The sequence below is a fragment of the Morus notabilis genome, unplaced genomic scaffold, assembly GCF_000414095.1.
Source record: "Morus notabilis unplaced genomic scaffold, ASM41409v2 Scaffold729, whole genome shotgun sequence".
In the NCBI taxonomy this organism is placed as follows: Eukaryota; Viridiplantae; Streptophyta; class Magnoliopsida; order Rosales; family Moraceae; genus Morus; species Morus notabilis.
The window spans coordinates 33,229-44,942 of record NW_010356787.1 but is presented as its reverse complement, the minus strand read 5'-3'; the positions used below and the strand labels follow the sequence as shown (position 1 = coordinate 44,942).

Here is an 11,714-nt window from a genome sequence, read left to right as displayed (position 1 = left end):
CAAGGGCACACTAGTTTGGAGGCTTCTTCGACCTAATCAGCTCTAAGCTCTGATCGTTCTTCGAGTTCCAGAATCCCAGTCATCTAGATGGTAAATCAGTCTTTGTAATTTCTAATGAACTTTTAAAATTTTTCCTTTTCTTTCTGTAGATCATAAATTCACAAGTTTCTGTTTGATTTCAATTGAATTTAGGGCATTTTTTCTTGTAATGTTGTGAATAATTTGTGATTTGAGTGATGATTGTTAGAAGATAGTAATTCTCGTTACTCGGTTATAAAGCCTGTGAGTCCATCACTCAGTTATTTCATTTTCGCTCTGTTTGGTTGGCGAGAAAATGTGCGACAAGGAAAGGAGCTATCTGGCTTTGAATCTTCAATGTATTGCCGATAATCTTCTGATAAACATGTATTTGTTAAAATTTTGTTGAAATAATATGCGAATATTGAACTATTATTTATTCGTTTACCAATTTATGGCTTTTTCTATTTTTCGCCTGTGATAAAGTCGAAGAAAAGAGGGCTTTCGCTGGACGAGAAGCGTGAGAAGATGCTTCAAATCTTTTACGAGTCTCAGGACTTTTTCCTGGTGAGTATGTACAATTGAAGCCATTTATACGCCTTTTTTATTTTATTTTATTTTATTTTTTTGGAAATTTTATTATTTGATATTAGTTCCTTTAAGTATTTGAAATTTCTTTAAACTCTGTTGGATTTTTTTTTCTCAAATAACATAATTTCCTGTTCGTACGCTTCTTTGATGATTTCAGCTCAAGGAACTTGAGAAATTGGGACCAAAGAAAGGTGTGATCTCTCAATCTGTGAAAGATGTCGTCCAAAGTCTAGTGGACGATGATCTTGTTTCAAAAGACAAGATAGGAACTTCTGTAAGTTGATGTTTCTGGATACTTTTGAATTGAGTAGTGTTTTGCTTTTTAGCTGTTTGGTAGATAGATAAGGTTTCTGTGTTTTCACACGGACTTGAAACTGCGAAGATATCTGACAGCAACAATTCTGTAACCGTATAAAATATCTTAACAAGTTGATTAGCTTGGGATTTTTCAGAATTCATTAGTTTTTTTTTTTTTTTTGTTGAAATTTTCAGGTGTATTTTTGGAGTCTTCCCAGCTGTGCTGGAAATCAGGTGAATTAGGTGCTTTCTAGACCATCTAATAGCTTATCCTGCTTGTACTGACGTTGAATTTTTGGCAGCTGAGAAATGTGTATCGCAAACTTGAATCTGATCTTCATAGCAGTAAGAAGCGGTTTCAAGAGCTTGTGGAGCAGTGCGATTCTTTAAAGAAAGGACGAGAGGAATCTGTGAGTGTGCTCAAACACGCTATGTATAATCAGCATTGAATTAGTTAACCATTCGTTCAAGGAAAATGAATACATGGCTTGTTCTGCATCTGAAATCCGAGCTATTTCCAGGATGAAAGAGAGAATGCTTTAGCGGAGTTAAAAGCCATTGAGCAAAAGTATATGGAGTTGAAGGTTTGGAAAATATTTTTCAGATCCTTAATGAAACCAAGGATTCTAAATTCATTTAAGCCCCAAATTGCATTCCCTCGTCATTTTTAGGCTGAAATAAAGCAGTATGCGGACAATGATCCAGCTGCCGTTGAAGCAATGAGTTGAGAATTTCTTCTAATGTTTGAATCGTACACTTTCAATATACATTAATTTCTTCTTACTTGACAACTTCTGGGGTAGGCATACTGATTGTGATTGTTACATTGGCAGAGCAAGCAATAGAAGTGGCCCACTCAGCAGCTAACCGGTGGACAGGTTCTCCATTCATTGATTTAGATTGTTTAAATTCGTAGTCTGTAATCCATTTCTTTTCCAGTATAAGTTAGCTTGTATTTCAGAGAATTGCAGCTTATGTAGTGGTATTCTATGTGCTTCTTAACTAACACGTGCTAAAACTGTGCAGACAACATTTTCACACTGCGGCAGTGGTGTTCAAACAATTTTCCTCAGGCCAAAGAGCAGCTTGAAAACCTGTACAAGGAGGTAGATAAAGCAAACCTCCTGTTCACTCCACACATGTTTGACCAATAAGCTTAAGCTATAAATTTCAACCGCCAAAACAGTCAGTTCTATGCCCGTGTTTTGTGAGCGTGGCAATAAGTTCTGAATTTGGCATGTTGAGACCCAAAACCTTATTACAAGTTTCTGGTGAAACCATGTGCTGCTGTTGAAGCTATCAGCATGTTTCCTAGTTGGTCTTTTTTCTTAAATTGTGGTTTCAAATGCAGGCAGGAATAACAGATGACTTTGACTACCTGGAGATATCACCAGTTCCACTCAGCTCAGTGGCTGATTAGAAACTTGAAGGCAATAGCTCATACTTCTAATGGGATATGAAGTGCAACCATAATGCACATAATGCATTGGTGACTAGTAATGCAACCTAAAATTGTCATGCAATTCTGTTTCTTCTACTTATGTTGCTGTCCTAGATAGTGTTTTTATACATGCCTGAAGCTCTGAGAGTAGGGTAAATTTGATCCCAAAAAAGGGTTATCATCGTTGTACGAACGGTTTGGATATGAGGGGATTTGCGTGCCCTGTAGACTTGTAAGACAGCCTGTTCTGTTTGTAAATGCCGGCTTGAGATTTTCATCATAGTGTTCATTTCAGTTGTAGAATCATAACGCACAAATCTAATGGTAGCTGAATTGAAAATTGATCAAATTACTCAACCAGAATCAGTTCCTTAATGGACTTTCTCTGTGCTCTTAAAATTCTTAATTGGGGTGGGAAAAGGGAGACGAGTAACATAATGTGCACATATGATTTCTACCTTCAAACCTGAACCTTTAGTCTTACATTTCATCATTTCATATCTTAAAGCACCCACCATATTAGATCTGCCAATTTAAACCAATATTGAGAAGTTTATTAGACCCGTTTAGATCGTTGAGTTGAAATGTGACTTTAACTGAGAATTTTTTACTGTAATAAAAAAATTAAATATGACTATTTCTCAGAATTTTTTACTATAATAAAACTTAAATTTTAAATTCGAATCGGTAAAATAAGCGGAGCTTAGGAATGCATTTTGTGTAAATGTTTTGGAGGTACCAAAATTAGTACAAAAAATAATCTCTGAAATCCCTCTAATTCTAACCAAAATTATAACGGTTCAAATATCTGGGGTTTTCAAAACTGGCGTCAAAAGATACTTACTGTTACTGCCGTTTTGGAAGCTCATAGGATCCTTCCACGTGGACTTGTGGGACCAACCCAACGGTCAGAGTTCAATTATGCAACGTCTTCTTCGCCCCAAAAACGTTTTCAAAACCTGAAAATTTTTAAATTCGGAAAAAATAAATAAATATTTCCGTTCATACCTAATACGACTCAGAAGAAAGATCCAAAAAAAAAAAACAATGATAGTTATGGGCATGTGGGAATCGCCATTCATTGGATGAGGTCCACCAATACACAGCTCGACAATAACTGTAGTCTGAACGTGCAGGCGTTATTAACCCTACACGTGGCACCGATCAACGGCATAGGTTCTTGCTTGAGGGCCCCACATTAGTTACCTACGATGTACCAGCAATTATAAGCCCCGAGTGGCCTGCTCTGTGCAAAGAACCTGCCAGGCATTCTCTTCCTCTTTATAAACCCAAACTCTTGAAACGCCTGCTTAAGAAAGACAATTTTTCTTTTGAGTTTAACAAGAACCCAATAGAAGATTTTTCCTTCTTTCTTCGCCTCTTTCAAGAGCTTGTGAAAATGGAGGTGTTTAGATTTGAGTTCTTGGTTATGGCGGCTTTGGCACTTGTCATGGCTTTTTTAGTTCCTTCAATCAATGCTCAAAGCTCTGCTGCTGCACCAGCTCCTGCCCCAACAAGTGATGGTTTGTTCTCTCTCTCTCTCTCTCTCTCTCTCTCACACACACACACACACATATATATATATATATTATGTGTATGTATTATACAGATGTATATGTATGTATATATATCAATATTGGGGGTTAAGGTGTTAATGGTAAATTTGTTAATGCAGGCGTAGCGGTAGATCAAGGAATCGCCTACGTGCTAATGCTGGTGGCTCTGGTGCTGACATACATCATTCACTGACCATTTTTGTTTAGAGAAAAGGAAGGAAAGAGATCAAGAAGAAACATTTGTTAGTCTATGCTTCGCTAACAATCATCATCATGTATTGTTACCTTCATTTTCCCACCATTTTATTATTGTTAATTCCATTTATGAGTATTCTTTTTTTTTTTTTCTCTTATTGCTAATGTATAATCTGTTCATTGTTTAAAGATTGGAAATTTGAGCATTTCATCTCTAAATCCCAAATGGGATTTGAAAGTCTTTTGCTTTTCAATCAATCTTATCACTATTAGCTCCTTTTAAATAACCCTTAAATGGCTAAATTTTTTTTTTTTTCCATTTTTTTAATGCAAACTGTGAGTGGCTAATTATTTTACTGTGGGGGTGCTTTGTCTGCATAATGGTAACTTCAGTGAAATCCCCCCTTTTTTTTTTTTTTGAAAACAAGTGGAATCCATTTTTGAGGTTACTTTGTGTGGTCAATAGTCTATGAAGAATTTTGAATTTGAAGAGCCCACCAAACCAGACAGCGTGTACATCACCACGCCATGTTTGGGGTTAGTTGTAAACTTGTAAGCTTCATCGAATGTGGGTTTCTGATTTTTTTTTTTTTTTAATACTGCTTAGTAGTCAGCAAAAAAACAAAAACATGAGAAACATGACGAATCCCTCCTAAAATCCAAAAGCCCTTTCAAAATAATGCCAAAGAGTATTGTTATTATCAGCATCCATAGTTTCTAATAAGTTGTTGACCCCGGCTAGCTAATATTGAATACAATTTTTTTTTTTTTTTTTAAGAAACAGGTTTCTAATTTTTATTTATAGTTTTTTAAAATAATTGTATTCTGCGTACATAAATTTATAAATAATTCACACAGATAATTCTTAACTTTTTTAATATGTGACATTTTAATCTTTACTTTTTTAATTTTAATAAAATGATTCCTAACGTCGTTAAATTTGTGTAATTAAGGGTCGCTCAGTTCATTAATTTAAATTTTTAATTTAAATTAAGATATAATGTTATGTAAAATTTTTTTACTATAATAAAAAAAATAAATGTAACCGTTTATGTTTATAACAGTTTCCAAAAAACATGCCTAAATCCTTTCGGTTTCTCTATCAATTTTCTAACACAAATTAACACGTGACCCTCACCTGACATATAATTATGCTGAAAAGACCAGATTATCCTCATTTCTTCTTCTTCTTTTTTTTTTTTTTTTTTAATCTGACACCAACAACAGAAAAGAACAATCTTTACATGTAGATCGTTCAAATGGGTATTATCAGATAGATCTCATAAATCCAAAAACTAATATTGATTTGAGCAAAACAAATGATTATTTTTTTCCAAAAAAAAAAAAAGATATTGTTCTTCTTACCTTAAACATCAGCATAAAAATAGACCAAAAATCCAAACCAAGGACACAAATTATTATTTCCAGAATCTGAAGAAAACCCAGTTTCAGTTCAAAGCTTGAGAGCGAATATCATAAGAAAATGGATGACAAAAATATTCGTATTCAGAAACATTAATGACATGAGAGAGAAGACCAACGGTGATGGAAAGAAATCGGCAGGGGTTGCCCTGTTTGGAACTTAAGGAAAGGAAGGAGGACAATTTTTTGTTAACCGCATAGAGAAAGTGAGAGAAGAGGGAGAGAGAGAAAGCGCTGTTGGGTGTTGGTGTGAACTCTCGCCGGCGCCGGCGCTGGCCTACTGTTACCGGAGAGGATGAAGACGCGAGAGAGAGAGCAGAGGAAGAGCATCAAGAAGACCCAGAAAAGGTTTTGGATTTGAGATATGACCCAAATAAGGATCTAATTTGATTTCGTTGTGATGGGGTTGTTGGAAAATGAAGGGTACGGAGAGATTCAGCTCCAATTGCCGGTGAAGAACAGAGAAAAGTCTTGTTGGCGGCGACTTGTCGAAGCCATGGTGAGAGAGAGATTCACTCAGAGCGAGAATGATCATTCCAGAAGATTACGGCCAAGATGATTACATTTTTCTATTTTTTTTTTTTTTTTTTTTTTTTTTTTTTTTTTTTTTTTTTTCTGGTGTTGGGTCTCTTGAAAGCTCACCAGAAATAGAAATGAAAGTGAAATTTTCATATGAAGAAGAATTGCAGAGAGAGAGAAGAGCAAGGGGGTGAGAGAAATAAAGAATAGAAAGAAAGAAGAGAAAGAGAAAACTCCAAAAAAGACACGACAAAAAGAAAAAAGAAAAAGAGGGTAAAGAAAAAAACTCAACGTCACAAATTAGAATAGAATATCTACCCAAATTAAATAAATTCATGATTTTATGAAAATAACCATTGTAAAAATAATGAAAATAACCTTTGTAATAGGGTCACATGAATTTTAACGTGGGTAATTTGACGAAGATAGACAAAAAAAAAAACTTAATTACATTAATTTAATAATGTTGAAAACTACTTTATTAAAATTAAAAAAATAGAAATTAAGGTCTCATTTATTTTATCGATTTAAATTTATAGTTTGAGTTTTATTATAATAACAAATTTTAAGAAACAATTATATCTAATATTTTTATTGTAATAAAAAATTTTAACATAAAATTACATCTTAATTCAAATTAAAAACTCGAATCAACGAACTAAACTGACCCTGAATTACGCACAATTACCCTAAATCTATTTATTTGCATACACAATGTTTTTTCGATTTTTTTAACTTATTTTTAATTTGAAAATTCAAATTATTATCTCTCTGTATTATTAATTTATTAGTCCTATAATTGCGTGCCGTATTTTGCTAACTAATTATGATCATCAGTCATTGCTTAACTAATCACAAATAGTGGTACATCTTGTCAAATATACTAGTTCTTGCCGGTGTTTAGCATTTTATTTTATTTATTTATTTATTTATTTTTGGCACAAATGGACAGAGGAACACGACACTTTGGCGTGTTTGGAATTGCATTGTTTTCCCTAAAAAAAAAAAAAGAAAAAAGAATTGCATTGTTTAGTATTTTTGTAATTTACTTATCTCATAATTTATACGTATGTATAATTGAAAAAAAAAATTTGTTATAATTATCTTAGTAAGCATCACAACTGCTTAACCAAAAGAAAACCCACATACTGGCATTGAGTCCTACAAATTCTTACACAGGAAGTCATATAATTTTAAGCAAGAGTCTGATTGATTTAAAAATTAGTGATATCTTTGACCACAACACAAGTATGAACATGATTAATTGAAAAATTAGTAATGCGTTGGCTACAACTTCGGCTCCAAAGACACGCAAAATGAAGTTCAAAGACTAGATCACACTTCATGAGGGAATATTTCCAACAAATAGGTGCAAATTATAAGAGCTCCAAGTCATATTAATCCTGAAACAAATTGTGAACACAAGATGATCTCCCCGTCATCGACATCTGATCATACCAGAGAACTTAAAAAAAAACACAAATCATAAATGTTGTGTGGATTTCTGACAGTAATGACATTCAAATGCCAAAAGATACGAAAATGAGTGCTACAAATTTTCTAGAATAAACTTGGCAAGTTTTCTTTTTTCATTTTCTTATTTGGTTCGTGCTCTCGAAATAGGGTCTCGGGCTCAATAACAGTGGAGTCTAAGAGAACGTTTGATTTATGTATTCAGAATCATAATTTAAAATTATTCTCATTTTACGTGTATTTTTTATGAGAAAAAACACTGTAAAAAATCATGAATCATGATTCAAAATCAGAGACGAATATAAAAAATAAATGTCCATTAAATTTAAAAAAGACCCCCAAACCAAAGAGCATTGCTAAGCAGCTCCAACTCTACAACACGTGGGGATGGGGCCCACCCCATGTGTCCGCGGAGTTATAACTCCGCAGAGCCGCTCATCATTTCTCAAACCAAATGCTCATGCCTCAGAATTAGGGGTTTCTAAATCAATTTGACTTGGATATGGAACAGTACGAATCCCCCATCTGGTAGTTCAGCCAAGTCTACTAATGGCAATGGTAACTAGACGGTAATGATTACAATGGCTACAAGACAATACCACAATCAAGTTGGTAATAGTAACACTACATGATACCAATATATTGATGGAGGCCTTGAAACATTGAAAAAATGTTCCAAAAGAGTTGTCTGAGAAAACCAATGGCGGAGAAGCAAACTCATGCAAATGCTCCAGAAATCAAAATAACAAAGGTCCAAAGGGGGATTATGATAATGTTCAATTATGCCACCTTTATATACATTACGTTCGTTCAAGATTAAAACCACGCAGAAATCTGGATGTGCATCAAACGCGCAGAAATCTCCCCTGTGCAATCAGGCCACTTCTTTACATGACCTTTTCTTATGGTGCCCAGAAATATCTGCAACATACTAACCAATGAGAATCAACTCTCAATGCGAAGCACAAGAGAACAGGAACTTAATATAAAGACAACCTTTGAATTCATTTTCATAAAACGTACAAACTTGACCCTTTTAGCAGGGCTATCGTCTCACGATAAAATAAACATGTGACACCCGAAAAGGTAACCAAGCAGATTAGTCCTGCTGATTGATTCACTAATAGAAATGGAAAAATCATATACAACTGATAAGTGACCTTCTTAAAGGGCCATCTCAGCCTGCAAAGCAGCCAGTTCATCTTCTTCAGCAGTGCGTCTCTGAGGAACAGGACGAGCAGGTTGGCGGCCAGCTGGGACCTGCACAGGAGCAGCAGGAGCTGTTGTTGCAGGCTGGAGAAGCTGTTCTTCCAACTCAGCACCTTCCAGTTCTTCAAGTTCAGCTTCCAGTTCATCCTGCAATGATAATAATGCATCAACTTTTCAGCGGCTAAATACTAGTAGCCTATTAAAGCATGTAAAAAGAAAATGAAAAGAGCGAATGCTCTATTGAGGAGAAGGAACGTATGAATTTCAGAACAAATCAAACAAATACAACAAAAGGAAATCATCCAGAAGATGACTACCTCATCGAAATCAGCTGCTGCACCAATTGGAGCTGACAAAGCTTCCTGGATCTGTTTCATGTTCTCTGTCTGCTCATTAATCTCATCCATAGTCTTATCCACATCATCTATATTCCTGTACAACAGAAATAGTATATCAATCATTGACAGAAATAAGATTCTTCTAAGTGCAAAGATGCCAAATAAAACATAACTGCTACTTACGTTGCTTTCTGCATTGCCTTCATTGCAGATGCGCCAGTTCTCAAAGCATCTACTGTTTCAGTTGTTGCCTTTGCACCTTCCAGCATTATCATCTGTAACAGACATTTGCAAATCAACAACCATATCCTCCTAGCATCTTTAAAACTACAACTAAAATTTTTCATAAAACACTGGAGTCATCAACTTATAGAACTCCAAGGATCACCTGGTCATGAATGCGCAACTGGAAATTCCCAAGCTGCTCTATTTGCTGTTCGTATAGCCTCTTTCTCTTTAAACACTGTATAGCCGCTGCAAACAGCAACACAAGTCAATATCAAACAATAAACAATAAAATATTGAAACCATAAACAGAAGGCCAAAAGTCGCTTAGAAATCAAATATTAGAATATACATAAACAGGGCAAATAAATTTTGAGGATACAGCTTCTATTTCAGGATACATAGACAGGACCAAGAAAATTTCAATCCCCCCAGCATTGCAAGAAAATGAAAAGCTGTAGATGTAGAATAAGTGCACAATAATACATTGCAAAATTTTTAAAGGGGAACTATAAAGCTCCAGCATCGGCTTATCATAGCATCAAAGGACTGTATAAAGTTCAACTGGAGGTGAAAACAGTAGAAGATATTAAAAAACACCAGAGCGAAAGTACGATCCAGAAAACCCAGTAGAATCATGTTCAAGATGCAGTACCAATGACACTGGTACTAATCAAGAAGTCAAGAACGCTGGTATAAATAAGCATTCAATGAAGTTAAAACAGTAATATAAGTCTACTCTCGTGGTTTCATCCAGAGAGTAAATGAGAACTCATAAAACAAAGAGAGATTAAACCAATAACCAATTTCCCAGTTGAGGCCTTTCTCAATTCTACCATACATGACCTCCCTAATTGTAGACATTTAAAGACCACATTTCATAGTTATACCATACCCTTTTTGTTCTTAGCTCTGGTGAATTCCTTGGCCCTTTCAACTTCTGCGGAAGCCTTTTTTTGTAGTACTTTCTCCTTTTTTTCCAGCATTTCAAGTGTCTGCATGATTCAAATGAATAACAAATCAACTAACAAACTAGGATCAAGAAAAAAAAGTCTAGTCAAGAAGTTGTTACAATATCCACGTCAATAAACATGTTACTCAAAATCTTTTCACAACTCAAGTTCTATTGCTACAGTATTTTCTCTCATAAAAATTAAAATTCAACTTCTTTGTTACAGTATTTTTCTTTAACGTACACAACTCAAGTTAAGAACCGGAGTTGTGAAACAAACATACCCTTAAATTTCCTGCGTAACTGTTTTATTTACAAATATCAAGAATAACAGCTTCAAAGTCCATATCATAAGTAATTGCATTGACAATCAAAGAAAACATGACCAACTAAACAGTGATCATTCCCTCATATAACATCAAGTAAGCTCACAATGAAACCATCATAACTGACAACTGCAGAGTAAACAAAGAAACGCACCAAAAGTTGTATAAAAGAACCAAAATTTAATCAAACCCATTAGTGAAACCAATAAAACCTATGCAATGAAATAAACAAGGCATCAAAATAAAACACAACAAAAAATCCCGAATTTTCCTGGGGAAAAAACTGAAATTAATAAACAATAGAAAAAATCAATAAGAAATTCGGAATTATACCTCATTTAATTTGTCTAACGTGGCTAGGGCATTGGTTTCCTGTTTAGGCTTTCCAAAAATCCGAGTAAACATGGTTGATCCTTTGCGATTGCTAAACCTTTTCGCTCTCCTGCAAAACAAAATCAAATCGCACAAAACCCTAAATTTCAAATCGATCCGAAGGTCAAAAATAAAAAAAATAATTCCGATCAATCACGACGTTTTAAAAACAAAATCCTCAATAAATACGCAAAAACATTTCCATACCTCGAATTGAACCCCCAATTTGAACAGATGGATCGGACAGAGAAGAAAAATTAGGGTTCGGAGGAGAAAAAGGAAATAGATCTATGGATTATGGTGAGAAAAGGAGTAAAAAAGAGAAGAGAGCGATTGGGCTTTTGATCGGTCTTTTTGGGTTTAATTTTGATTTTGGGGCTTTTCTTAGTCGTGTTGCGTTTGAGAGAAGGAGTGGACAACGAAGGTGCTTTGCCTTTTCGTTACGTCGTTGTTTCAGAGTCATTGGCTTCGCCACGTGGCGGCAAGATGATTAGTTTATTGCGTGTGGGTCCCGCAGTTCAACTTTAGTGAGCGGTTGGGATGGTTCTTTGTTCTCGCGGAGTCAACACGACGACGTACTCAGATTTATTATTATCTGCTTCTTTATTTTAGGGTTATTACATTGTTAGTCCTCAAATTATGCACATTGTTTCATTTTTATTCATGAACATTTAATTTCAACAAACTACTCCCTCAATTTTTGATTTTCAATCGTTTTGCAGTTTTAGTTCCTGACATTAAAATTGATGGACTTTTAAATTTCACATTGATAACATGACA

At 34.8% G+C, this 11,714-nt stretch overlaps 2 protein-coding genes across 2 annotated transcripts; one reads left to right on the top strand and one right to left on the bottom strand.

Moving 5' to 3' along the window:
- On the top strand, positions 1–2,655 carry LOC21388948 (meiotic nuclear division protein 1 homolog). Its single transcript, XM_024161543.1, has 10 exons — positions 1–90; positions 505–585; positions 767–883; positions 1,102–1,140; positions 1,209–1,316; positions 1,428–1,490; positions 1,578–1,629; positions 1,740–1,784; positions 1,933–2,012; positions 2,258–2,655. Exons 1-10 carry the CDS (start codon positions 88–90, stop codon positions 2,324–2,326), a joined length of 657 nt encoding a protein of 218 aa, XP_024017311.1. The 5' UTR covers positions 1–87; the 3' UTR covers positions 2,327–2,655.
- Positions 2,656–8,121: 5,466 nt separating this feature from the next.
- Positions 8,122–11,343, bottom strand: LOC21388946 (vacuolar protein sorting-associated protein 32 homolog 2). Its single transcript, XM_024161489.1, has 8 exons — positions 11,142–11,343; positions 10,896–11,004; positions 10,180–10,279; positions 9,448–9,533; positions 9,243–9,334; positions 9,039–9,153; positions 8,673–8,868; positions 8,122–8,433 (listed from the first exon to the last, which is right to left on the bottom strand). The coding sequence occupies exons 2-7, from the start codon at positions 10,965–10,967 to the stop codon at positions 8,677–8,679; spliced, it is 657 nt and encodes a 218-aa protein (XP_024017257.1). The 5' UTR covers positions 10,968–11,004; positions 11,142–11,343; the 3' UTR covers positions 8,122–8,433; positions 8,673–8,676.
- Positions 11,344–11,714: the final 371 nt, after the last annotated feature.

What these genes read in the sequence shown, in the direction of transcription:
- LOC21388948 (XM_024161543.1), top strand. An exon ending in AAGACAAGATAGGAACTTCT is followed by an intron (nt 884 to 1,101) that starts GTAAGTTGATGT and finishes TGAAATTTTCAG; the next exon opens with GTGTATTTTTGGAGTCTTCC. An exon ending in TTGAAAACCTGTACAAGGAG is followed by an intron (nt 2,013 to 2,257) that starts GTAGATAAAGCA and finishes TTTCAAATGCAG; the next exon opens with GCAGGAATAACAGATGACTT.
- LOC21388946 (XM_024161489.1), bottom strand. Translation starts at nt 10,967, where the DNA reads ATGTTTACTCGGATTTTTGGAAAGCCTAAACAGGAAACCAATGCCCTA. An exon ending in CAGAGCTAAGAACAAAAAGG is followed by an intron (nt 9,534 to 10,179) that starts GTATGGTATAAC and finishes TGCTGTTTGCAG; the next exon opens with CGGCTATACAGTGTTTAAAG. An exon ending in AAGGCAATGCAGAAAGCAAC is followed by an intron (nt 9,154 to 9,242) that starts GTAAGTAGCAGT and finishes TCTGTTGTACAG; the next exon opens with GAATATAGATGATGTGGATA.